General features: G+C 45.5%; 2 protein-coding genes across 8 annotated transcripts in view; both read right to left on the bottom strand.

The window, feature by feature from the left end:
* Positions 1-27978, bottom strand: part of LOC133115143 (nuclear body protein SP140-like protein) — an 85660-nt gene that overhangs the window by 12545 nt on the left and 45137 nt on the right. The window lies entirely within an intron of this gene.
* On the bottom strand, positions 12-27961 carry LOC133115139 (sp110 nuclear body protein-like). 6 transcript variants are annotated; one of them, XM_061224892.1, is made up of 20 exons: positions 26535-26663; positions 25390-25602; positions 23781-23927; positions 22174-22313; positions 21415-21483; positions 17205-17332; positions 16234-16345; positions 15493-15589; positions 13217-13408; positions 10773-10928; positions 8480-8653; positions 6054-6185; positions 5348-5487; positions 4655-4723; positions 3804-3931; positions 3063-3174; positions 2013-2087; positions 1350-1493; positions 885-930; positions 12-424 (listed from the first exon to the last, which is right to left on the bottom strand). In XM_061224892.1, the coding sequence occupies exons 1-19, from the start codon at positions 26563-26565 to the stop codon at positions 922-924; spliced, it is 2268 nt and encodes a 755-aa protein (XP_061080876.1). In that variant the 5' UTR covers positions 26566-26663; the 3' UTR covers positions 12-424; positions 885-921. The 6 variants fall into 6 exon arrangements, 5 of the variants coding, with proteins under 5 accessions (XP_061080876.1, XP_061080877.1, XP_061080873.1 ...); XR_009705601.1 differs by having other exon boundaries at positions 885-1493; XM_061224893.1 differs by lacking the exons at positions 885-930; positions 26535-26663 and adding an exon at positions 27459-27961.

Here is a 27978-nt window from a genome sequence, read left to right as displayed (position 1 = left end):
ACACTTCCATGGGCGTTTTAATCGTTTATTTACAAAGCGGGTTCTCTTACAGGGTACAGCGTTTTTGTTTATTTATGAGTTGCGCTAATAGAATACATTGTTTTCTTACGTTCTTAAAAAAAACTATGAAAAGCTTACTTAAACAATTTAATAGCACTGGCGTTTTGTGAGCATGCATTCACTATAAGCATTCGGCTGATATCAAGCAACAGAAAACCCGTTTTCAAATTTCACAAGCATACTTTTTTTACTTACATTATTCTAAAAGCGAAATGTATCATTTTGTGTTGAAACACCGCACAATATTTAAAACAGCTCTTAAAAAAACACCAGTTTATGAGTCGGTTTTCACGCTGAAGACCTGCTGAAATTCCGTCTCAAATAACTGCTTGAGTCTTACACCCATTGGTCCAACTTCATTTTCCTGGCCAAAAGGGGAGACGGAGAATAAAGGAAATTAATTAAAATATTAAACAATACAATTTTATCTGGAAAGACTCATTCAACCGTGAAGGAGCATTCATTCTCTAGTTCTGTTTGAGTCTGCTTTGTGTTATACAATACGTTTTTTGAAATTAATGAATTTTTACTTACCATATTAGATGTGAAGAGTACACATAGTACAGCAGGTACCAGAAGGAACTTGGGATTCATTCTTTATTAGTTATTCATTGTGTGTTGCTGTCCAAATGGTTGCTACCCAAGTGAACAGTTCAATTTGAAATAGTTTGGATTAACCGCAGGCCCAACAGGTATGTATGGTAAATGGTTGACATGCATATAGCGCCTTTATCCAAAGTGCTGTACAATTAATGCCTCTCATTCACCCATTCATATACACGCTCAGACACCAACGGCGATTGGCTGCCAGGAAAGGCACCAACCTGCTCGTCAGGGGCAATTGGTGGTTGGGTGTCTTGCTCAGGGACACTGTTGTATGAAGATAAACATACGGTCAGTTGCTGCCTCCTCAATGTGTACACTTTTGACTTTTGTACTGCTTGTAAGCTATCTGTGATCTGTGTTGCTGTTAATAGGCTAATGAATGGTAATGAGTGGTACATTACATTACATTAATGGCATTTGGCAGACGCTCTTATCCAGAGCAACATACAGTTGATTAGACTAAGCAGGAGACAATCCTCCCCTGGAGCAATGCGGGGTTCAGGGCCTTGCTCAAGGGCCCAACGGCTGTGCAGATTTTATTGTGGCTACACCGGGATTAGAACCACAAACCTTGCATGTCCCAGTCATTTACCTTCACCACTACACTACAGGTACGGTTTCCTGTCTGCAGTGTTTAAGTATGGAGCTAGGTCCCATAATCTTGCTTAGTGTGGCAGTCTTACCCTGTTGAATTTGGCAGAGTTTTTAAAGATGAGTTGGATGTCAGATTCGAACTGGCGTACAGTGGAGTACTGCCCCTCCTGCAGTTTCTCTGCTACCTTCTTCAGCCACATAGGGTTCTGAATGAAGTCCCTGTAGCGTGGCACCTTGCACAGAAAACAACTATATTTAAATGCAGGCACATGCAAAAAACACACACAGCACTTGTAAGAGTTATACACTCATATACACTCAGCTGAATATATTTAAAGGCAGGTACAACTGCATGCACGTGCACACACACACACACAGACAAATATATTTAAACACGGGCATGCACATGGGCATACACACAACCGCACACATATACACACACATCAGCAGGCAGGGATAAAAACTTCAGACGCACACGCTAAACAAAACGGCAAACTTTTCAAAACATTAACACATGCAAATTATTGCAGCTTAGAAATAATAAAAAATATTATTACACTGGTGTTAAGTACATTATTAAGGTTTCCGTGAAGTTGACGTATTCACGATATATTGCAGCATGTTCCATTTCTGGAAGGGTGCAACAGCGCACTTGCACACTGCAGCCTGGCAGACTGCAGACGCGCGCACACTCTTGAGACATACAGTAACGCAGACGATGCGGACGTGTTGCTGAATTGACGGCCACTCACCGTGTCTCTGGGGTCGCAGGAGAAGATGTGATCCTCGTCCGAGCGGGACAGCGTCATGAGGAGATAGTGGCATTGCTGTGGAGGGCAGTGTGTTCACAGAGTTCAGCACCGCACCGCACCGCACCCGTACATTTTCAACAGGACGCGATTTGGACAGAGGTACAATTTCTGTTCTTTTGGCTCTGTACTCCAACACACTGAATGTGAAATGAAACAATGACCATGATGTACAGGGTGTCACCTTTAATTTGAGGACATTTCGATCCATATCTTGTGATCCTTGTCGGAATTACATCCCTTTTTATCCATTTTATCCTCTAAAATGTAGAGACTATGTATAACAAGGGATGTGATTACTACAAGAATCACCCGACATGGACGTAAATTATAGGGGACAGTCTGCACTTTCACCCCATAGTCATCATTTCATTTCAAATCCATTGTGCTGGAGTACAGAGCCAAAATAAAAGAAATTGTAGCTCTGTCCAAATACTTACGGAATGCACTATATACACTCATTGAGCACTTCATTAGGAACATTTTTACTTTATTACACCTACTTATTAATGCGATTATCGAATCAGCCAATTGTGTGGTAGCAGTGCAATGCAGTCAATCATGTAGATACGGGTCAGGAGCTTCAGTTAATGTTCACAACAACCATCAGAATGGGGAAAAATGTGATCGAAGAGACTTTGACCGTGGATTGCTTGTTGGTGGCAGACAGGGTGGAAAATCCTGGGATTTTCATGCACACTAGAAAGAAAAAGTGAGCAGCAGTTCTGCAGACAGAAACGCCTTGTTAATGAGAGACGTCAGAGGGGAATGGCCAGACTGGTCAAAGCTGACAGGAAGGTGACAAATGCGAATAACCACACATTACAACAGTGGTATGCACAAGAGCATCTCTGAACACACAACGCATCATAACTCTAAGTGGATAGGCTACAGCAGTAGAACTCCAAAAAAAAGTCTAATAAATACCTAATGAAGTGCTCCGTGAGTGTATGAACAAGGAGACGCCTAAGGCTGCAAGTTGTTGGGACTCACCAGCATGGAGTCTGAGGTGCGACAGTCTAGAGCCTGTTTGAGAGAGCGTTCACGCGTGATACTGCGGTCCTGGTTGAAAGTCAGTACACAGTATGTACACAGCCACTCTCCCCTGTGTGCACACACACACATACACACACACATACACATACATGTACACATGTACACACAAACATATACACACACAAACATACACATACACATACACATACACACGTACACACACATATATATATATATACACACACACACACACAAATATTGTGGTTATGTAGTCAGTCAACACAGTCAACATTTTTTGCAAAATATTCTACAAACATGTTCATAGGTTATTGAGTGTGGATTGACGGGCAAAAATGGCAATTTATTTCCATATAAAATGAAATCAACAACACAATAAAGTGTGAAAAAAATCTAGCTGTCTGAATACTTTCTGAAGCCACTGTACACACATTACATTACATTAATGGCATTTGGCAGACGCTCTTATCCAGAGCGACGTACAGTTCATTAGACTAAGCAGGAGACAATCCTCCCCTGGAGCAATGCAGGGTTAAGGGCCTTGCTCAAGGGCCCAACGACTGTGCAGATCTTATTGTGGCTACAGCAGGGATCGAACCCCCGACCTTGCGGGTCCCAGTCATTTACCTTAACCACTACGCTACAGGCCGCCCGCGCACACAGCCTGATAAAAGGACCCTTTTAGAGAGAAAGACAGCAGATCAGCGAGGGAGCGCTCACCCCAGCAGTCTCTCCTCCACGGCGGGCAGGTGGCATTCTTCGTGGAAGGCACGGGGGCAGCGGTCACAGCAGAGCAACACCCCCAGCTCCCCACAGACAGAGCAGTCATCATCGTTCCTCTGATCCTCCTGAGACAGAGACACGCTTTCCGTGATTACTCTCATTTACAAGCACTTCATACGTACATATTCATCATCATCATCATCATCATCACGTTATTTGGCTGACGCTTTTATCCAAAGCGACTTACAGTTGATTGGACCAAGCAGGAGACAATCCCCCCTGGAGCAATGTGGGGTTAAGGGCCTTGCTCAAGGGCCCAACAGCTGTGCAGATCTTTCTGTGGCTCCATCAGGAATCGCCAACCATGCGGGTCCTAGTCATTCACCTTAACCACTACACTACAGGCTACACTGCACACTGTATTCATAAAGATTTCTAGTTTTTAATCATCTCCCCATTTTTGCCGTATCTCTGTGTCAATCAAATGTCATTGACCAGTTTGTACCTACTATATCAGACGGTGACTATGTTGACCATCACCTAGCTAAATGCACGTTTGTCATTGTTTTCATGTCATTGAGTTCTGTTCTACAGCGCAGTTGTATTAAAGTCATACCCATGTCATCAACAGACTGAGATTCTTTTACCGACCATTTCTATGTCCACACCGCATTCTACTGCGGTCATTCCATAATGCAGTTTATTATTACCACAGGGTAGTACTGATATACGTTATACGTTACACTACAGCCTATCCTATACGCCAATCAACGGGGTACAATCCCGGCCACTGGCGCTGCGATTGGGTGGATGAGGGCGTTGCCATGGCAGCAGGGGGAGGGCCTTACCAGGTCCTTCTCTTTCTCGGTGCAAATTCCGCACGAACACAGGGGCGAGTGGCACTCCAAAACCTTCCTCTGTGGAAGAGAGACAAGCAGACAACCTGGATGTCAAGTCTTTCCTGGATGGCAGCCTTTCCATGACAGAGGTGAATAAATGCAGTTGACCGTAACAGAGTGCCTGCAAAATTAGAGATCTCCTGCAATCCATGTTTTTTAAAGATAGTAATACGTAAAGAACCAAATAAACCACAAATATTTGATATCCTGATAGGAGGTCTTATGCTGCTAAGGATTTGGTATTGGGATACCGTCTCTTTCTTCCATAAGTGAACAGGGCATTTACATTTTACCAAATCAGTGATGTGACCGTTTTCGTGGGATGCCAATCCAAAGTGAGCTTTCAGTGAAGATCCATATAGTATGCATATTCTAAATGAGAAGGCAATGCCGTTATTTCCCTGTCTTAGTACACATCACTGAATGAAAATATTCATAGATCAGTGTCTAAACCTGAAAATCAGAAGATAAATAGAAAATGGCCAGAACTCAAAAGCTACATTTCAACTGAATCTTTATTTTCTGTATTTTTTTAAGAACTTAAAATCTTTTGAAAAATAATTATGTCAATGCTGGTCCACACATGGGTGCTTCAGAGCACAGCCCACCCGTCCCGTTCTCCCCCCGCCCCTCCTCCACTACCTCGATGAGGTCACTGAGCGGTTCTCCTTGGCACAGGATACTTTTTGCCCAGAAGCTGGAAGTGAGCTCCTGGTCCTCCTTGGCGAACTCGACGGGGGTCAGCCATCTGCTGGCCGTCCGTATGCATTTCCCAGAGGTCCCTGGGGTGGTCCGAGAGGACAGAGAGAGAGAAGACAAATCAGCCGTCGTGTTTCAGAAGCACACCCGCTCCCCTGATCTGAACCAGGGCCCCCATTCACCACACGAACAACGAGGGAACTCAACATGTTCTGACATTTACAGCTTTGAGTTCCACCAAAACCTCATAACAGCGGTAGGGACTAGGCGCGGCTGAGATAACGCGCTAACGATAAGCCGGACGTGCCATGACTGAACGACTGCTGTGAAAAGTGACTGACTTTGCCGACATATCAGGGAGTGACCAGGACAAACAGAATGAAAGGAAACAGAAATACTGAGCATCAAAAACATCCCTTGAAACGTATCTCACCGTCAGCAGTGCTTTAGGTGTGCTCCCACATTATAGCTGCCACAATACTTCCATATCAAAGTATTATCAGTGACAACCAGGTCATCACAAAGGGCTTAATACGGAAATCCAGTCAGCAAATTTACTGATCCTATCAGTGGATACGCTGACTTTGTAGCTTATGTATTCACACGCACGCACGCACGCACGCACGCACGCACACACACATACACTGACCTGATACAAAACGATCTTTCTGTAGAGTCCCAGTTGCTGATCCACAGGTGACAGACAAACAACCATTACCAACAGCCGCTTCGTCTTCTTCTTCCTTTTCTTCTTCTTCCTCTTCTTCTTCTTCTTCTTCATCTGCATTTGTAAAACATAAGTGTTGTATTATTTGTCCATACAGGGCCATGTAGCCCCTACAGAAGACACCTTATTCCTTTCAAGAGTGGCACTACCATTATAACGCACCTCCTCAAAATCAGAGTAACCGTCTGGCCAAATTTAAGCAGTACGCTTGGGGAAGCACAAATCATAAATCAGAGTGATTTGATTCCACCAAACGAGCAAAAGCTCCATTTCCTAACTGGACTCTAGGCTGAGCCAACACGCCTGCATGCCCCTGGACACACATGTATGTAGTATTCACACTGTATACTGGTAGATGATACACTCAGTGGTGTATACTGGTGTAGGAAACAATCATTGTATATGAGTATGTTAGTATATTAGTATATACATGTGTATACAACATACATACATACATGTTTAATATATCAATCACATATTATTGTGATTGATATATTAAATGATTAGTATAATTGTTAGATGAGATGATTCTTGTAATTGATATATTAAATGATTCGTATAATTGATAGATTAAATGATTATTGTGATTGATATATTAAATGATTAGTATAATTGGTAGATTAAATGATTATTGTGATTGATAGATGACATGATTAATGCTATTGATAGCTAATGAATTTGGGCATGCTAAAATAATTACTAAAAGAGTGATAACGTTAAAGTTAACTCTAAAGAATGTAAAGGGGGGAATGTTGAAGTTTGATCAAAATGCCCTTATTGAAAACCAGGAATGATGAAGTTTGATTTAAATACTTTCATTAAAACTGTGAAATGGTTAGAATAGAGAATCATGTGCAAAAATACCCTTTCCTAAATGTCACGATATATCTATGTACTATATTTCAAATGATGTTTAGTACTACAATGATAAGCCACAATGTTTGAAGAATCATTATTAATTATGTTAAAATGAATAAGTCAGTCATCTTGAGCAATTACAACTGTGTGTCTGTTAAAACACATTGAGCTGCAAAGTACAGTTTGTTTAATGAAAGTGCAGAGAACACTTAATCAGGTGTTTAAAAACCATGGCATTGGATACGGCCTGTTTTGACTGAGTGATGCAGTTCAAGCAATGTGGGTCTTTGCAGAGAAATGTTTTGAGTTAGTGATCACCAGCCCAATTTGCCTGCATCATTATATAGGCGAAAGGTTAAGACAGCTCAGCTTTCATAGAGTGACAGAAAATATTAAGGCGGGTTAAGAGAGACAATGTGATGTTATATGACAATTGATTGGTTAGCTATAATACATAAAGACTAGGATACTTCCTACTGTTACTTTGGAATTCTCTGGTCTCTGGAAGCTTCTTGCACGTAGCACACAGACTCCCCAGATTAATCTGTTTTATTTTAAAGAAAAGATTTGTAATGAGCAACTACTGACTCTGAATATTTCTTCAACATCATTGCTGCCAATACAACTTCACCCAGGTAAAAGGGACGAGGAGGAAAAGTGCATGCGAACAGGTACACACTGAATGTGTCCCTCACAGGCTACAGTACGCACTGAACGTGTCCCTCACAGGCTACAGTATGCACTGAACGTGCCCAACGGCTGTGCGGATCTTATTGTGGCTACACCGGGGATCAAACCACTGACCTTGCATGTCCCAGTCATGTACTGCTACAGACCGCCCCCTGTATTTTTCAAATGTGCCAATTCGAAAAATGAATGAGTCTATTCAAGTTTTTCAATGCAACATAGCGCAAACTGTTGAGTTTTTTTGGCACCCAACATCAAGTTGAGCATGTCAAATTCTTACCCGCAAATTAGGATTGGCCAATCACCTGCAAGCGCAGCTACGTTAATGCTGTAAAATAACCCCTCCCCGGATTCATGCGAGTGCAGACATGCACGGTTCTCCTCCAAAACATGCGGTGTCACCAGCTGCTTCTCTCCACACCGCGGACTACAGATAAGCTCGCACAGAGTGGAGTCAGAGGAGGACCTTTCATATGCGGCTTTCCCACGCGGTCCATGGACGGCCCATCGACCAGCAGGGGTCGATAGATCGCCGCAAACGTGGATCCTTGACCGATTGAACGCTCCCATACACTAGGCCGGATAATAACCAACTGTGCATCGCCCTGTGGAGCTACTAGCCACAGTTGGCACTGCCATGGTTTGGACTGATCCAAGCCCATGAGGCTCGCCCCGGCGTCACACTGTGGTGCCTTACCCGGACGAGCGGTCCAGCAGCCCCCTGTGCACGGCCATTTTGACTGAATCTGAGGCCTAAGGACAAAGCGCAATGTAGTTCGGCTGTATATGTGCCAGCGACTCACCATCACATGGTTTCTCTGGCTTCTTCTTCTTGCTTGGCGTGGACGGGGTAGAGGGACCCGGCTCTTCGTCCTCTTCCTCCTCTCTCTCTCTCGTCTTCTTCCCCCTCTTTTTTTCACACTTTTTCTCCTCCTTCTCCTTGGATTCCTCTGACATCTCTTTCTTCTCTGGCAAGGCTTCAGAGAAGTGGAAAGATTTTATTAAAAAAAAAATTAAAATTAAAGAAGAAAAAAAGGGCATTTTCAGGTTAGCCAAAAATCCACGTTTCAGTAAAAGGCTTCCGATGTCTGAATGCAAACACTTCTGCATTTACCAAACAAAGTTGCAACACATTTAATCAAAGTCACCAAAGTTTAAATTATATACATGATTATTTCAACAAATTACACATATATTACAGTGGTTCAAATATGTTTACTCCAACTGTGCTAACAGCCAGAAGCTCAAACAACAATTAATGAAAGACTGCTGTAGTTAAACTGCAGGCCAGGTTGTTGTTGTTTTTATTTCTGGCAAATTTGATGGTCACAGGTTCAACACCCAGCTTCAGCACTGCTGTAATATCACCATACTCAACCCGAGTCAATGAAATACCCAACTGCTTACAATAAGTGGAAATGCTAGGCTTGGATACACCCTGCAGTGCCATCTTCCATTCCCAATGAAATATGAAGCTACAAAGGAGAAGCGCCATTTTTGTTGAAGCGCAGACCCAGACATCTTTGATGCTGTGACTAGCCAAAATATTTCAACGCCAACAATCACAAACTTATGGTGTCATATTACAGTGGCTAAGTAATAAAATAGTAAGAAACAAAATAATGAAGTCGACTAAAAAAGGTTTCACTTTTTGAATAATTGGAAAATTATTTTCTTTATTTGATAATCCTTTAAAAAGGGACTGTTAGACACTTGTGTCTGACTGCAGTGGGGACTGACCAATCAGGGGAGTAGCCACACTGGGGCGGCCTGTAGCGTAGTGGTTATGGTACATGACTGGGACCCGCAAGGTCGGCGGTTCGATCCCCGGTGTAGCCACAAAAAGATCCGCACAGCCGTTTGGCCCTTGAGCAAGGCCCTTAACCCTGCATTGCTCCAGGGGAGGATTGTCTCCTGCTAAGTCTAATCAACTGTACGTCGCTCTGGATACTATAAAGACAGCAAGTCAGATCGATCTGAGAGTTCACACACGCAGGTACAGAGTTCCGCCTGGTTTCTCTCCTGAAACACACATGCAGTAATGCATGAATGTGTCCCTCACAGGTTACAGTACGCACTGAATGTGTCCCTCACAGGTTACAGTACGCACTGAATGTGTCCCTCACAGGTTACAGTACGCACTGAATGTGTCCCTCACAGGTTACAGTACGCACTGAATGTGTCCCTCACAGGTTACAGTACGCACTGAATGTGTCCCTCACAGGTTACAGTACGCACTGAATCTGTCCCTCACAGGTTACAGTACGCACTGAATGTGTCCCTCACAGGTTACAGTACGCACTGAATGTGTCCCTCACAGGTTACAGTACGCACTGAATGTGTCCCTCACAGGTTACAGTACGCACTGAATCTGTCCCTCACAGGTTACAGTACGCACTGAATGTGTCCCTCACAGGCTACAGTACGCACTGATTGTGTCCCTCAAAGGTTACAGTACGCACTGAATGTGTCCCTCACAGATTACAGTACGCACTGAACGTGTCCCTCACAGGTTACAGTACGCACTGAACGTGTCCCTCACAGGTTACAGTACGCACTGAACATGCCCAACAGCTGTGCGGATCTTATATTGTGGCTACACCGGGGACCTCACAATAGCGGTATGGACAGGCTGGGCGCGGCTGAGATAACGTGCTAACGATAAGCCGGACGTGCCGTGACTGAACGACTGCTGTGAAAAGTGACTGACTTTGCCGACATATCAGGGAGTGACCAGGACCAACAGAATTAAAGGAAACAACAAACAGTCAAGATTATTAACAGAAATACTGAGCATCAAAAACATCCCTTGAAACACATCTCACCGTCAGCAATACTTTAGGAGTGCTCCGACGTTTTAGCTGCCACCATACTTCCAAATGAAAGTATTATCAGTGACAGCCAGGTCATCACAAAGGGCTTAATATGGAAAACCAGTCAGCAAATGTACATCTCATAAAGGAAACAAAACTGGTTGAGAATATGTAATCCCCATTCAAACTGATCCTATCAGTGGATACGCTGACTTTGTAGCTTATGTACACACACACACACACACACACACACACACACACACACACACACACATACACTGACCTGATGCAAAACGATCTTTCTGTAGAGTCCCAGTTGCTGATCCACAGGTGACAGACAAACGAGGACCAGGAAATTCTGACATGTCTCCATTACCAAGTACCGCTTGGCCACTTTTCTCTGGTTCTTCTTCGTCTTCTTCTTTTTGTGTGTCTGAATCTGTAAAACATAAGTGTTCGATTATTTGTCCACACAGGGCCATGTAGCCCCTACAGAAGACACCTTATTCCTTTCAAGAGTGGCACTACCATTATAACGCACCTCCTCAAAATCAGAGTAACCGTCTGGCCAAATTTAAGCAGTACGCTTGGGGAAGCACAAATCATAAATCAGAGTGATTTGATTCCACCAAACGAGCAAAAGCTCCATTTCCTAACTGGACTCTAGGCTGAGCCAACACGCCTGCATGCCCCTGGACACACATGTATGTAGTATTCACACTGTATACTGGTAGATGATACACTCAGTGGTGTATACTGGTGTAGGAAACAATCATTGTATATGAGTATGTTAGTATATTAGTATATACATGTGTATACAACATACATACATACATGTTTAATATATCAATCACATATTATTGTGATTGATATATTAAATGATTAGTATAATTGTTAGATGAGATGATTCTTGTAATTGATATATTAAATGATTCGTATAATTGATAGATTAAATGATTATTGTGATTGATATATTAAATGATTAGTATAATTGGTAGATTAAATGATTATTGTGATTGATAGATGACATGATTAATGCTATTGATAGCTAATGAATTTGGGCATGCTAAAATAATTACTAAAAGAGTGATAACGTTAAAGTTAACTCTAAAGAATGTAAAGGGGGGAATGTTGAAGTTTGATCAAAATGCCCTTATTGAAAACCAGGAATGATGAAGTTTGATTTAAATACTTTCATTAAAACTGTGAAATGGTTAGAATAGAGAATCATGTGCAAAAATACCCTTTCCTAAATGTCACGATATATCTATGTACTATATTTCAAATGATGTTTAGTACTACAATGATAAGCCACAATGTTTGAAGAATCATTATTAATTATGTTAAAATGAATAAGTCAGTCATCTTGAGCAATTACAACTGTGTGTCTGTTAAAACACATTGAGCTGCAAAGTACAGTTTGTTTAATGAAAGTGCAGAGAACACTTAATCAGGTGTTTAAAAACCATGGCATTGGATACGGCCTGTTTTGACTGAGTGATGCAGTTCAAGCAATGTGGGTCTTTGCAGAGAAATGTTTTGAGTTAGTGATCACCAGCCCAATTTGCCTGCATCATTATATAGGCGAAAGGTTAAGACAGCTCAGCTTTCATAGAGTGACAGAAAATATTAAGGCGGGTTAAGAGAGACAATGTGATGTTATATGACAATTGATTGGTTAGCTATAATACATAAAGACTAGGATACTTCCTACTGTTACTTTGGAATTCTCTGGTCTCTGGAAGCTTCTTGCACGTAGCACACAGACTCCCCAGATTAATCTGTTTTATTTTAAAGAAAAGATTTGTAATGAGCAACTACTGACTCTGAATATTTCTTCAACATCATTGCTGCCAATACAACTTCACCCAGGTAAAAGGGACGAGGAGGAAAAGTGCATGCGAACAGGTACACACTGAATGTGTCCCTCACAGGCTACAGTACGCACTGAACGTGTCCCTCACAGGCTACAGTATGCACTGAACGTGCCCAACGGCTGTGCGGATCTTATTGTGGCTACACCGGGGATCAAACCACTGACCTTGCATGTCCCAGTCATGTACTGCTACAGACCGCCCCCTGTATTTTTCAAATGTGCCAATTCGAAAAATGAATGAGTCTATTCAAGTTTTTCAATGCAACATAGCGCAAACTGTTGAGTTTTTTTGGCACCCAACATCAAGTTGAGCATGTCAAATTCTTACCCGCAAATTAGGATTGGCCAATCACCTGCAAGCGCAGCTACGTTAATGCTGTAAAATAACCCCTCCCCGGATTCATGCGAGTGCAGACATGCACGGTTCTCCTCCAAAACATGCGGTGTCACCAGCTGCTTCTCTCCACACCGCGGACTACAGATAAGCTCGCACAGATTGGAGTCAAAGGAGGACCTTTCATATGCGGCTTTCCCACGCGGTCCATGGACGGCCCATCGACCAGCAGGGGTCGATAGATCGCCGCAAACGTGGATCCTTGACCGATTGAACGCTCCCATACACTAGGCCGGATAATAACCAACTGTGCATCGCCCTGTGGAGCTACTAGCCACAGTTGGCACTGCCATGATTTGGACTGATCCAAGCCCATGAGGCTCGCCCCGGCGTCACACTGTGGTGCCTTACCCGGACGAGCGGTCCAGCAGCCCCCTGTGCACGGCCATTTTGACTGAACCTGAGGCCTAAGGAGAAAGCGCAATGTAGTTCGGCTGTATATGTGCCAGCGACTCACCATCACATGGTTTCTCTGGCTTCTTCTTCTTGCTTGGCGTGGACGGGGTAGAGGGACCCGGCTCTTCGTCCTCTTCCTCCTCTCTCTCTCTCGTCTTCTTCCCCCTCTTTTTTTCACACTTTTTTCTCTCAGTCTTCTTTTTCTCCTCCTTCTCCTTGGATTCCTCTGACATCTCTTTCTTCTCTGGCAAGGCTTCAGAGAAGTGGAAAGATTTTTTTTTTTTTTAATTAAAATTAAAAAAGAAAAAAAGGGCATTTTCAGGTTAGCCAAAAATCCACGTTTCAGTAAAAGGCTTCCGATGTCTGAATGCAAACACTTCTGCATTTACCAAACAAAGTTGCAACACATTTAATCAAAGTCACCAAAGTTTAAATTATATACATGATTATTTCAACAAATTACACATATATTACAGTGGTTCAAATATGTTTACTCCAACTGTGCTAACAGCCAGAAGCTCAAACAACAATTAATGAAAGACTGCTGTAGTTAAACTGCAGGCCAGGTTGTTGTTGTTTTTATTTCTGGCAAATTTGATGGTCACAGGTTCAACACCCAGCTTCAGCACTGCTGTAATATCACCATACTCAACCCGAGTCAATGAAATACCCAACTGTTTACAATAAGTGGAAATGCTAGGCTTGGATACACCCTGCAGTGCCATCTTCCATTACCAATGAAATATGAAGCGACAAAGGAGAAGTGCCATTTTTGTTGAAGCGCAGACCCAGACATCTTTGATGCTGTGACTAGCCAAAATATTTCAAAGCCAACAATCACAAACTTATGGTGTCATATTACAGTGGCTAAGTAATAAAATAGTCAGAAACAAAATAATGTAGTCGACTAAAAAAGGCTTCACTTTTTTAATAATTGGAAAATTATTTTCTTTATTTGATAATCCTTTAAATAGGGACTGTTAGACACTTGTGTCTGACTGCAGTGGGGACTGACCAATCAGGGGGGTAGCCACACTGCGGCGGCCTGTAGCGTAGTGGTTAAGGTACATGACTGGGACCCGCAAGATCGGCGGTTCGATCCCCGTGGCTCAGGGTGTTAATGCTTTTCTGATTTTCTCGGGAATATTGTCATTGGCTACAAAGGAAGACTTTTTCAACGAAGAAGGCTGGTGAAATGTTCACATGGTTAACTAGGGTAGAGTGTGTAGCAAGCTGACGTCAGGCATGTTGAAGTGTGCCAACTTCTATTGTGTATTACTTCTGAATGTGTCCCTCACAGGTTACAGTACGCACAGAATGTGTCCCTCACAGTTTACAGTATGCACTGAATGTGTCCCTCACAGGCTACAGTATGCACTGAATGTGTCCCTCACAGGTTACAGTACGCACTGTGTCCCTCACAGGTTACAGTACGCACTGAATGTGTCCCTCACAGGTTACAGTACGCCCTGAATGTGTCCCTCACAGGCTACAGTACACACTGAACGTGTCCCTCACAGGTTACAGTACGCACTGAATGTGTCCCTCACAGGCTACAGTACGCACTGAATGTGTCCCTCACAGGCTACAGTATGCACTGAACGTGCCCAACGGCTGTGCGGATCTTATTGTGGCTACACTGGGGATCAAACCACTGACCTTGCATGTCCCAGTCATGTACTGCTACAGACCGCCCCCTGTATTTTTCAAATGTGCCAATTCGAAAAAATGAGTGAGTCTATTCAAGTTTTTCAAAGCAACATAGCGCAACCCGTTTAGTTTTTTTGGCACCCAACATCAAGTTGAGCATGTCAAATTCTTACCCGCAAATTAGGATGGCCAATCACCTGCAAGCGCAGCTACGTTAACGCTGTAAAATAACCCCTCCCCGGATTCATGTGAGTGCAGACATGCACGGTTCTCCTCCAAAACATGCGGTGTCACCAGCTGCTTCTCTCCACACTGCAGACTACAGCTAAGCTCGCACAGATTGGAGTCAGAGGAGGACCTTTCATATGCGGCTTTCCCACGCGGTCCATGGACGGCCCATCGACCAGCAGGGGTCGGTAGATTGCGACAAACATGGATCCTTGACTGATTGAACACTCCCATACACTAGGCCGGATAATAACCAACTGTGCATCGCCCTGTGGAGCTACTAGCCACAGTCGGCACTGCCATGGTTTGGACTGATCCAAGCCCATGAGGCTCGCCCCGGCGTCACACTGTGGTGCCTTACCCGGACGAGCAGCCCCCTGTGCACGGCCATTTTGACTGAATCTGAGGCCTAAGGACAAAGCGCAATGTAGTTTGGCTGTATAGGTGCCAGCGACTCACCATCACATGGTTTCTCTGGCTTCTTCTTCTTGCTTGGCGTGGATTGGGTAGAGGGACCCGTCTCTTCGTCCTCTTCCTCACTCATCTTCTTCACCCTCTTAAAAAATTTTTTACTTACATTATTTTAAAAACGAAATGTTGCATTTTGTGTTCAAACACCGCATAATACTTAAATACAGCTCTTTAAATCACCAGTTTATGAGTCGCTAAATGTGGCTTTATGTTGCATACCGAGTAATTTGTTAATATTGATCAATTATTAACGTTTCATGTGAACAGCACATGTATTAGTTTGACACCTGTGTACTGAAAGTTCTGAGATATATGGCATTTTCTGAAAGTAGGAGGACCGATTTGACTTTGACCGTGGATTACTTGTTGGTGGCAGACAGGGTGGAAAATCCTGGGATTTTCATGCACACTAGTCTCTAGAGTTTGCAAAGAATGGTGAAAAAAAACTGTGAGAAGCAGTTCTGCAGACAGAATCACCTTGTTAATGAGAGGTCAGAAGAGAAGGGCCAGACTGGTCAAAGCTGACAGGAAGGTGACAGAAACATGAATAACCACACATTACAACAGTGGTATGCAGAAGAGCATCTCTGAACACACAATGCATCATAACTCGAAGTGGATAGGCTACAGCAGTAGAAGTCCAAAAAAAAGTCAAATAAATACCTAATGAAGTGCGCCGTGAGTGTATGAACAAGGAGACACCTAAGGCTGCAAGTTGTTGGGACTCACCAGCATGGAGTCTGAGGTGCGACAGTCTAGAGCCTGTCTGAGAGAGCGTTCACACGCGATACTGCCGTCCTGGTTGAAAGTCAGTACACATGAGGTACACAGCCACTCTTCCCTGTGTGCACACATACGTACACGTACACGTACACGTACACGTACACGTACACGTACACGTACACGTACACGTACACGTACACGTACACGTACACGTACACGTACACGTACACGTACACGTACACGTACACGTACACATACACATACACATACACATACACACACACACACATATATATATATCCACACAAACATACACACACACATACACATACATATACACATGTACACACAAACGTATACATACAGAAACATACGCATACATATACACACGTACACACACATATATATATATATATATATACACACACACACAAATATTGTGGTTATGTAACACATTTTTGGCAAAATATTCTACAAACATGTTCATAGGTTATTGAGTGTGGATTGACGGGCAAAAATCGCAATTTATATCCATATAAAATGAAATCAACAACACAATAAAGTGCAAAAAAAATCTAGCTGTCTGAATACTTTCTGAAGCCACTGTACACACATTTTGACTTGTACTGCTTGTAAGCTACCTGTGATCTGTGTTGCTGTTAATAGGCAAATGAATGGTAATGAGTGGTACATTACATTACATTACATTTGGCAGACGCTCTTATCCAGAGCGACGTACGGTTGATTAGACTAAGCAGGAGACAATCCTCCCCTGGAGCAATGCAGGGTTACGGGCCTTGCTCAAGGGCCCAACGGCTGTGCGGATCTTATTGTGGCTACACCGGGGATCGAACCACCGACCTTTGCGGGTCCCAGTCATTTACCTTAACCACTACGCTACAGGCCGCCCGCACACACAGCCTGATAAAAGGACCCTTTTAGAGAGAAAGACAGCAGATCAGCGAGGGAGCGCTCACCCCAGCAGTCTCTCCTCCACGGCGGGCAAGAGGCATTCTGTGTGGAAGGCACGGGGGCAGCGGTCACAGCAGAGCAAGTGCCCCCGCTTCCCACAGACAGAGCAGTTATCATCGTTCCTCTGCTCCTCCTGAGACAGAGACAGCCACACTTTCCGTGATTACTCATTTACAAGCATTCATACGTACATATTCATCATCATCATCATCATCATCATCACGTTATTTAGCTGACGCTTTTATCAAAGGCGACTGACAGTTCCCCCTCCGAGGAATCGCCACCTCAACGTGGTGGAGGGGTTTGTGTGTCCCGGTGATCCTGGGAGCTAGGTTGTCGGGGGCACTGTTAGCCCCCAGTAGGGTCTCCCAAGGCAAATTGGTCCCGGGGGAGGGGCCGGACTAAGAGCGATTCAAAGACTCCCATGATACGGCCACACAACGACCCAGTTACCTCGCCTGGAAAAGGGAAACCGGGGCCCCCTGCTGGACCCAGACCCGGGAGGGGAGCTCGTCGGCGAGCGTCTGGTGGCCGGGCCTTATCCCATGGGGCCCGGCCGGGCACAGGCCGAACTGGTCACGTGGGGTCGCCGCCCTGTGGGCTCACCACCTGCAGGGGTTGGCATCGGAGTCGGGTGCTTTGTCCAACGGGCTGTAGGCAAAGGCGGGGATCCGGGCGTGCTGATCCTCGGCGTCGTAGACTGGTTCTGGGGACGTGGAACGTCACCTCTCTGGTGGGGAAGGAACCGGAGCTAGTGCGGGAGGCGGAGCGGTACCAACTAGATATAGTTGGGCTCACCTCCACGCACAGTACTGGTTCCGGAACCAAACTCCTGGAGAGGGACTGGACTCTGTTCTTTTCTGGAGTTGCTCAAGGTGAGAGGCGCCGGGCGGGTGTGGGGATACTCACAAGCCACCGGCTGAGCGCCACTGTGTTGGAGTTCCACCCGGGGAACGAGAGGGTCGCCTCTCTGCGACTACGTGTCGCTGGGGGGAAGGCTCGGACTGTCATTTGTGCTTATGCACCAAATGGCAGTTCAGAGTATCCGGCCTTCTTGGAGTCACTGGGCGGCATCCTGGAAAGGGTGCCACCCGGAGACTCCATAGTTCTGCTGGGTGACTTCAACGCTCACGTGGGCAATGACGGAGAAACCTGGAGGGGGGTGATTGGGAGGAACGGCCTGCCTGATCTGAACCCAAGTGGTGTTTTGTTATTGGACTTCTGTGCTGGTCATGGATTGTCGATAACAAACACCATGTTCGAGCATAGGGTAGCTCATAAGTGTACTTGGTACCAGAGCACCTTAGGCCAAAGATCGATGATCGACTTTGTGGTCGTATCATCAGACCTGCGGCCGTATGTCTTGGACACTCGGGTGAAAAGAGGAGCAGAGCTGTCAACTGATCACCACCTGGTGGTGAGTTGGATCAAGTGGCCGGGGAGGCTGCCGGACAGACCCGGTAAACCCAAACGTGTAGTGAGGGTAAACTGGGAACGCCTGGCGGAGGCCCCTGTTCGCGAGGTCTTCAACTCCCACCTCCGGAAGAACTTCTCACGCATCCCGGGGGAAGCTGGGGACATGGAGTCCGAGTGGGCCATGTTCAAAGCCTCCATTGCAGAGGCGGCAAGCAGGAGCTGTGGCCAGAAGGTCATCGGTGCCTGTCGGGGCGGCAACCCAAGAACCCGCTGGTGGACACCAGTGGTGAGGGAGGCCGTCAAGCTGAAGAAGGAGGCCTTTCGGGCTTGGCTGGCCCGGGGGTCCCCTGAAGCAGCAGACAGGTACCGGGTGGCCAGAAGGGCTGCAGCTTCGGCAGTCGCTGAAGCAAAAACCTGGGTATGGGAGGAGTTCGGGGAGGCTATGGAGAAGGACTTTCGGTTGGCCTCGAGGAAGTTCTGGCAAACCATCCGACGACTCAGAAAGGGAAAGCAGGGCTTGTCTCAGGCTGTTTTCAGCAGGGGAGGAGAACTGCTGACCCGGACTGGGGATATTGTCGGGCGGTGGAAAGAGCACTTCGAGGAGCTCCTGAACCCGAACAACACGTCCTCTGTGGAAGAGGCAGAGCCTGAAGACTCGGGGGAATCTGCACCTATATCCCTGGCGGAACTTGCTGAGGTAGTCAAAAAGCTCCTCAGTGGCAAGTTGCCGGGTGTAGATGAGATTCGCCCTGAGATGCTGAAGGCTCTGGACATTGTTGGGCTGTCTTGGCTGACACGCCTCTTCAGTGTCGCGTGGAGGTCGGGGACAGTAACTGTAGAGTGGCAGACCGGGGTGGTGGTCCCCATTTTCAAGAAGGGGGACCGGAGCGTGTGCTCCAATTACCGGGGTATCACACTCCTCAGCCTCCCTGGGAAAGCTTACTCTAGGGTACTGGAAAGGAGGCTCCGACCGACGGTCGAACCTCGGATTCAGGAGGAGCAATGTGGCTTCCGTCCTGGCCGTGGAACAGTGGACCAGCTCTTTACCTTGGCAGGGTTGCTGGCGGGGTCATGGGAGTTTGCCCATCCGGTCCATATGTGCTTTGTGGACGTGTCCCTCGGGGAACCCTGTGGGGTGTACTGCGGGAGTATGGGGTACCGGGGCCGTTGTTACGAGCCATCAGGTCCCTGTATAACCAAAGTGAGAGCTGAGTCCGCATTCTCGGCACAAAGTCAAGCACGTTTCCGGTGGGTGTTGGACTCCGCCAAGGTTGCCCCTCGTCACCGGTCCTGTTTGTGGTATTCATGGACAGGATCTCAAGGCGCAGCCGAGGTGAGGAGAGTGTTCGGTTTGGTGACCTCAGAATCGCATCTCTGCTTTTTGCGAATAATGTGGTTCTGTTGGCTTCATCGGACCGTGACCTTCAGCACACACTGGAGCGGTTTGCAGCCGAGTGTGAAGCGGCCGGGATGAGAGTCAGCACCTCCAAGTCCGAGGCTATGGTTCTCTGCCGGAAAACGGTGGATTGCTCCCTCCGGGTTGGGAACGAGTCTTTGCCCCAAGTGAAGGAGTTCAAGTATCTCGGGGTCTTGTTCACGAGTGAGGGTAGAAGGGAGCGTGAGATCGACAGGCGGATCGGTGCAGCGTCAGCAGTAATGCGGGCGTTGCACCGGACCGTTGTGGTGAAGAAGGAGCTGAGTCGGAAGGCGAAGCTCTCGATTTACTGGTCGATCTACGTCCCAACGTTGGTCACGAGCTTTGGGTAGTGACCGAAAGAACGAGATCGCGTATACAAGCGGCTGAAATGAGCTTCCTCCTTAGGGTGGCCGGGCTCAGCCTTAGAGATAGGGTGAGGAGCTCGGACATCCGGAGGGAGCTCGGAGTAGAGCCGCTGCTCCTTCGCGTCGAAAGGAGCCAATTGAGGTGGTTCGGGCATCTGATCAGGATGCCTCCCGGGCGCCTCCCTTTGGAGGTTTTCCGGGCTCGTCCAACTGGGCGGAGACCCCGAGGGAGACCAAGAGCCCGCTGGAGAGATTATATATCTCTCCTGGCCAGGGAACGCCTCAGGATCCCCCAGGAGGAGCTAGAATGCGTTGCTGGGGAGAGGGACGACTGGAATACCCGGCTTTGCCTACTGCCCCCGCGACCCGACTCCGGATAAGCGGGTGATGATGGATGGATGGATGGATGGACTTACAGCTCATTGGACCAAGCAGGAGACAATCCCCCCTGGAGCAATGTGGGGTTAAGGACCTTGCTCAAGGGCCCAACAGCTGTGCAGATCTTTTCATGGCTCCACCAGGAATTGAATCACCAACCATGCGGGTCCTAGTCATTCACCTCAACCACTACACTACAGGCTACACTGCACGCTGTATTCATAAAGATTTCTAGTTTTTAATCATCTCCCCATTTTTGCCGTATCTCTGTGTCAATCAAATGTCATTGACCAGTTTGTACCTTCTATATCAGACGGTGACTATGCTGACCATCACCTAGCTAAATGCACGTTTGTCATTGTTTTCATGTCATTGAGTTCTGTTCTACAGCGCAGTTGTAGTAAAGTCATACCCATGTCATCAACAGACAGATTCTTTTACCGACCATTTCTATGTCCACACCACATTCTACTGCGGTCATTCCATAATGCAGTTTATTATTACCACAGAGTAGTACTGATATACGTTATACGTTACACTACAGCCTGTCCTAAACGCCAATCAATTGGGTATTGGGTCCACTGGCGCTGCGATTGGGTGGATGAGGGCGTTGCCATGGCAGCAGGGGGAGGGCCTTACCAGGTCCTTCTCTTCCTTGCTGCAATTTTTGCACAGACACAGGAGCGAGTGGCACTCCAAAACCTTCCTCTGTGGAAGAGAGACAAACAGACAACCTGGATGTCAAGTCTTTCCTGGATGGCAGCCTTTCCATGACAGAGGTGAATAAATGCAGTTGACAGTAACAGAGTGCCTGCAAAATTAGAGATCTTGTGCAATCCATGTTTTTTAAAGATAGCTATACGTAAAAAAACAAATAAACCAGAAATACTTGATATCCTGATAGCAGGTCTTATGCTGCTAAGGATTTGGTATTGGGATACCGTCTCTTTCTTCCATAAGTGAACAGGGCCTTTACATTTTGCCCAATCAGTGATGCGACCGTTTTCGTGGGATGCCAATCCAAAGTGAGCTTTAAGTGAAAATCCATATAGTATGGACACCCCATTCCTCCAACTATTGTGTTTAAAATGCATATTCTAAATGAGAAGGCAATGCCATTATTTCCCTGTGTAAGTGCACATCTTGGCTGAACAAACACTGAATGAAAATATTCATAGATCAGTGTCTAAACTTAATTTAAGAAGATAAATAGAAAATGGCCAAAACTCAAAAGCTACATTTCAACTGAATCTTAATTTTCTGTATTTTTTTAACAACTTAAAATCTTTTGAAAAATAATTATGTCAATGCTGGTCCGGTCCACACATGGGTGCTTCAGAGCCTTCAGATAAAAAACAGCCCACCCCTCCCGTTCTTCCCCCGCCCCTCCTCCACTACCTCGATGAGGTCACTGAGCGGTTCTCCTTGGCACAGGATACTTTTTTTCCAGAAGCTGGAACTGAACGCCTGGTCCTCCTTGGTGAACTCGACGGGGGTCAGCCATCTGCTGGCCGTCCGTATGCATTTCCCAGAGGTCCCTGGGGTGGTCCGAGAGGACAGAGAGAGAGAAGACAAATCAGCCGTCGTGTTTCAGAAGCACACCCGCTCCCCTGATCTGAACCAGGGCCCCCATTCACCACACGAACAACGAGGGAACTCACCATGTTCTGACATTTACAGCTTTGAGTTCCACCGAAACCTCACAACAGCGGTATGGACAGGCTGGGCGCGGCTGAGATAACGCGCTAACGATAAGCCGGACGTGCCGTGACTGAACGACTGCTGTGAAAAGTGACTGACTTTGCCGACATATCAGGGAGTGACCAGGACAAACAGAATTAAAGGAAACAACGAACAGTAAAAATGATTAACAGAAATACTGAGATTCAAAAACATCCCTAGAAACACATCTCACCGTCAGCAGTGCTTTAGGTGTGCTCCCACATTATAGCTGCCACCATACTTCCATATGAAAGTATTATCAGTGACAACCAGGTCATCACAAAGGGCTTAATATGGAAATCCAGTCAGCAAATGTACATCTCATGAAAGAACCAAAACTGGTTGAGAATATGTAATCCCCATTCAAACTGATCCTGTCAGTGGATACGCTGACTTTGTAGCTAATGTACATACACACTGTGGTGGCCCGACCTGCGATCGGTACACCACTGGGGTCGAACAGCCAGTGCGCCGGCGCCAAGCGCTGGGGAAAATAATTAACGGCGAATATTTTCCCCTGACGTGTCTAAGAGCGGCACCGTGGAGAGAGGCCGGGAGGAGGGTCAGCACCGAGGACAGCGGCCCCGAGACGAGACGCGTGAGGAATGGGACGGGAAATGACTAACCTCCTCTAATTACACAGGCACAGCTGCGCCGAGTTCGCGGAAGGGCGCGGCAGCGTTTAAAAGGAGAAAAGAAACGCCAAGCGGGGCTCAGCACGGAGGAGGGTTACCTGGAGCCGGAGTGAGTAAAAACCCTACTAGGGAAGCCCGAGCTAAACCAGCAACAGGAGAAACGCCAAGAGCCTGGACGGACCGCGAGAGCCCAGGGGCACTGAACGAAAGTCCGCAAACGAAACCTTCAACAGCAAAGACGCACGTGAGGAAATCACCCCCCCTAACCCCGCTAATCTCTCCCTCTCTGCACCCAGCACGACGCCTCCCGGGCGGACGACTAGGCAGCCGGAAAGCCGCCGGACCCGCACCAATCCCACGGACGGAGGAAAGACGCACCGAATTTTGTGGCCGATGACTTTTTTTCCGGTCTTTTTTTCGTTTGAGTTTTTGGTTTTTTCCTTTTTGATGTTTGAGTTGTGGGACAAGGAAAAACCCCTGGCTGAGCTAAATAGCTTGGCAGTGCCCTGAAGGCACGTGTGAACAGAATAAAAGCACTGTTTTGCACCAATTTTACTCTCTCTCTCTCTCTCTCTCAACCAGCAGCCCGCCACAACACACAGACACACACACACACACACACACACACACACACACACACACACACACCTGATGCAAACCGATCTTTCTGTAGAGTCCCAGTTGCTGATCCACAGGTGACAGACAAACAAGGACCAGGAAATTCTGACATGTCTCCATTACCAAGTGCCGCTTGGCCACTTTTCTCTGGTTCTTCTTCGTCTTCTTTGTCTGAATCTGTAAAACATAAGTGTTGGATTATTTGTCCACACAGGGCCATGTAGCCCCTACAGAAGACACCTTATTCATTTCAAGAGTGGCACAACCATTATAATGCACCCCCTCAAAATCAGAGTAACCGTCTGGCCAAATTCAAGCAGTTGCGTGGGGAAGCACAAATCATAAATCAGAGTGATTTGATTCCACCAAATGAGCAAAAGCTCCATTTCCTAACTGGACTCTAGGCTGAGCCAACATGCCTGCATGCCACTGGACACACATGTATATGGTATACACACTGTATACTGGTAGATGATACACTCAGTGGTGTATACTGGTGTAGTACACAATCATTGTATATTAGTATATACATGAGTATACAACATACATACATACATGTTTAATATATCAATCACATATTATTGTGATTGATATATTAAATGATTAGTATAATTGTGAGATTAAATGATTATTGTGATTGATATATTAAATGATTAGTATAATTGGTAGATTAAATGATTATTGTGATTGATAGATGACATGATTAATGCTATTGATAGCTAATGAATTTGGGCATGCTAAAATAATTACTAAAAGAGTGATAACGTTAACGTTAACTCTAAAGAATGTAAAGGGGGGAATGTTGAAGTTTGATCAAAATGCCCTTCTTGAAAACCAGGAATGATGAAGTTTGATTTAAATACTTTCATCAAAACTGTGAAATGGTTAGAATAGAGAATCATGTGCAAAAATACCCTTTCCTAAATGTCACGATATATCTATATACTATATTTCAAATGCTGTGTAGTACTACAATGATAAGCCACAATGTTTGAAGAATCATTAATTACGTTAAAATGAATAAGTCAGTCATCTTGAACGATTAGAACTGTGTGTCTGTTAAAACACATTGAGCTGCAAAGTACAGTTTGTTTAATGAAAGTGCAGAGAACACTTAATCAGGTGTTTAAAAACCATGGCATTGGATACGGCCTGTTTTGACTGAGTGATGCAGTTCAAGCAATGTGGGTCTTTGCAGAGAAATGTTTTGAGTTAGTGATCACCAGCCCAATTTGCCTGCATCATTATATAGGCGAAAGGTTAAGACAGCTCAGCTTTCATAGAGTGACAGAAAATATTAAGGCGGGTTAAGAGAGACAATGTGATGTTATAGGACAATTGATTGGTTAGCTATAATGCATAAAGACTAGGATTTCCTACTGTTACTTTGGAATTCTCCGATTGAACGCTCCGGCCGGATAATAACCAACTGTGCATCGCCCAATGGAGCTACTAGCCACAGTCGGCACTGCCATGATTTGGACTGATCCAAGCCCATGAAGCTTGCCCCGGCGTCACACTGTGGTGCCTTACCCGGACGAGCGGTCCAGCAGCCCCCTGTGCACGGTCATTTTGACTGAATCTGAGGCCTAAGGACAAAGCGCAATGTAGTTCGGCTGTATATGTGCCAGCGACTCACCATAACATGGTTTCTCTGGCTTCTTCTTCTTCTTGCTTGGCGTGGACTGGGTAGAGGGACCCGGCTCTTCGTCCTCTCTCTCTCTCATCTTCTTCCCCCTCTTTTTTTCCACACTTTTTCCACTCAGTCTTCTTTTTCTCCTCCTTCTCCTTGGATTCCTCTGATGTCTCTTTCTTCTCTGGCAAGGCTTAAGAGAAGTGGAAAGATCCTGGACTTTTTTTTTATTATTAAAATTTAAGAAGAAAAAAAATGGCATTTCCAGGTTAGGCAAAAATCCACATTTAACACATTTAATCAAAGTCACCAAAGTTAAATTTATATACATGATTACTTCAACAAATAACACATATATTACTGTGGTTAAAATATGTTTACTCCAACTGTGCTAACAGCCAGAAGCTCAAACAACAATTAATGAAAGACTGCTGTAATTAAACTGCAGGCCAGGTTGTTGTTGTTTTTGGTTCTGGCAAATTTGATGGTCACAGGTTCAACACCCAGCTTCAGCACTGCTGTAATATCACCATACTCAACCCGAGTCAATGAAATACCCAACTGTTTACAATATGTGGAAATGCTAGGCTTGGATACACCCTGCAGTGCCATCTTCCAGTACCAATGAAATATGAAGCGACAAAGGAGAAGCACCATTTTTGTTGAAGCGCAAACCCAGACATCTTTGATGCTGTGACTGGCCAAAATATTTCAAAGCCAACAATCACAAACTTATGGTGTCATATTACAGTGGCTAAGTAATAAAATAGTAAGAAACAAAATAATGTAGTCGACTAAAAAATGTAGTCGACTTATTCACTTTTTGAATAATTGAAAAGCTATTTAATCCTTTAAATAGGGACTGCTAGACACTTGTGTCTGACTGCAGTGGGGACTGACCAATCAGGGGGGTAGCCACACCGGGGCGGCCTGTAGCGTAGTGGTTAAGGTACATGACTGGGACTGAGTTCTATTGTATCAAACTTCGTACGCAATTTGTGAACTATTCCGGGCTTAATCTGTTGACTGTGGGCGAGAGTGAATAGAACGTTCGTCACATTCTGCCTGTTCTCTAACATGTCATTACACCGCGCAGTCCACCCACGCAAAAAAACAACGACTGAAAGTTTAGAAAAATAACCGTAACCTACCTCTATTCCTGAGCGCATGTATAAACTTCATTAAATATCTACGATCGACTTCATAGTTTCCCTGCTTCTCCTGCTAGTAGCAACTACAGTAGCCGCCACTCCCAAAGGAACAGGAAGAGGCGATGTACAGCACTACACTCCGCAGCTTATGACGAATAGAAACTTATACAAAAAGCGCGGGGATCATACGGAACTGAGAGTTAAGTGTACGGGCTTTATTGTAATTTTTGAATGTGTGTGCTTTGGCTCTGCCTATCGATCTCATGACAGAGACCTATCTGACTTGCTGTCTTTATAGTGCCTTAGCTTTTGTCCGTGTCAGTGTGCAGAAAGTGATCAGGATGAAGAGTAAACAGCGGAGGAAGAGGGTTGTGTACCAGGTAGCCTACACACGTCCGAAGACGCAAACACAGACGCACGCATTTTTGTTGAAGCGCAGACCCAGAAATCTTCGATGCTGTGACTGGCCAAAATATTTCAAAGCCAACAATCACAAACTTATGGTGTCATATTACAGTGGCTAAGTAATAAAATAGTAAGAAACAAAATAATGTAGTCTACTAAAAAAAAGCTTCACTTTTTGAATAATTGGAAAACTATTTAATCCTTTAAATAGGGACTGCTAGACACTTGTGTCTGACTGCAGTGGGGACTGACCAATCAGGGGGGTAGCCACACTGGGGCGGCCTGTAGCGTAGTGGTTAAGGTACATGACTGGGACTGAGTTCTATTTTATCGGAGTTCTATTGTATCAAACTTCGTACGCAATTTGCGAACTATTCCGGGCTTAATCTGTTGACTATGGGCGAGAGTGAATAGAGCGTTCGTCACATTCTACCTGTTCTCTAACATGTCATTACTCCGCGCAGTCCACCCACGCAAAAAAACAACGACTGAAAGTTTAGAAAAATAACCGTAACCTACCTCTATTCCTGAGCGCATGTATAAACTTCCTTAAATATCGACGGTCGACTGCATAGTTTCCCTGCTTCTCCTGCCAGTAGCAACTATAGTCGCCGCCACTACCCAAGGAACAGGAAGAGTGAGACGGGTGCGTGGGGGTTGGACCCAAAATGCACGACTCAGAAACAATAATGGAATAAAGTCCCGTTAGGGCTTTATTTGGGACGAATCCCAGGAGCGTAGTCACAACAAGCAAAGTCCATACACGTAGATCCAGCCAAACAAACAAAAAGCACGGTGCCGAGGGAAGAGGCAAACTCGTAGTCGGTAAACGTGCAGGGAGGTCCGGTAGCAGGAGAGCTGTCAGCGGGGCAGATGTACAGGCGGACGGCAGGCAGAGTCGTAGTCGAGGGCGATGCGGAAGTCGAAACCATAAAACAATCAGCGAGGCAAAAGTACAAAACGGTAGGCGAAGACGTGGTCAAAAAACAAACAATGGTCAACGAAACAGAAATCAATAACGATGGTCGGTAAAACAGGC

The sequence above is a fragment of the Conger conger genome, chromosome 16 (assembly GCF_963514075.1).
Source record: "Conger conger chromosome 16, fConCon1.1, whole genome shotgun sequence".
NCBI lineage: Eukaryota > Metazoa > Chordata > Actinopteri > Anguilliformes > Congridae > Conger > Conger conger.
Note: the sequence above shows the minus strand (reverse complement) of the source record. Positions and strands in the feature narration are given on the sequence as shown.

Bases quoted from the DNA above. Each gene is read 5' to 3' on its own strand.
- LOC133115139 (XM_061224889.1), bottom strand. From the start codon at position 26,565: ATGAAGTTTATACATGCGCTCAGGAATAGAG. The intron at 23,928-25,389 runs GTGAGTCGCTGG...TATGTTTTACAG, and splicing joins GCCAGAGAAACCATGTTATG to ATTCAGACAAAGAAGACGAA. The intron at 3,175-3,803 runs GTGAGCGCTCCC...GTGTGCACACAG, and splicing joins GTGGAGGAGAGACTGCTGGG to GGGAGAGTGGCTGTGTACAT.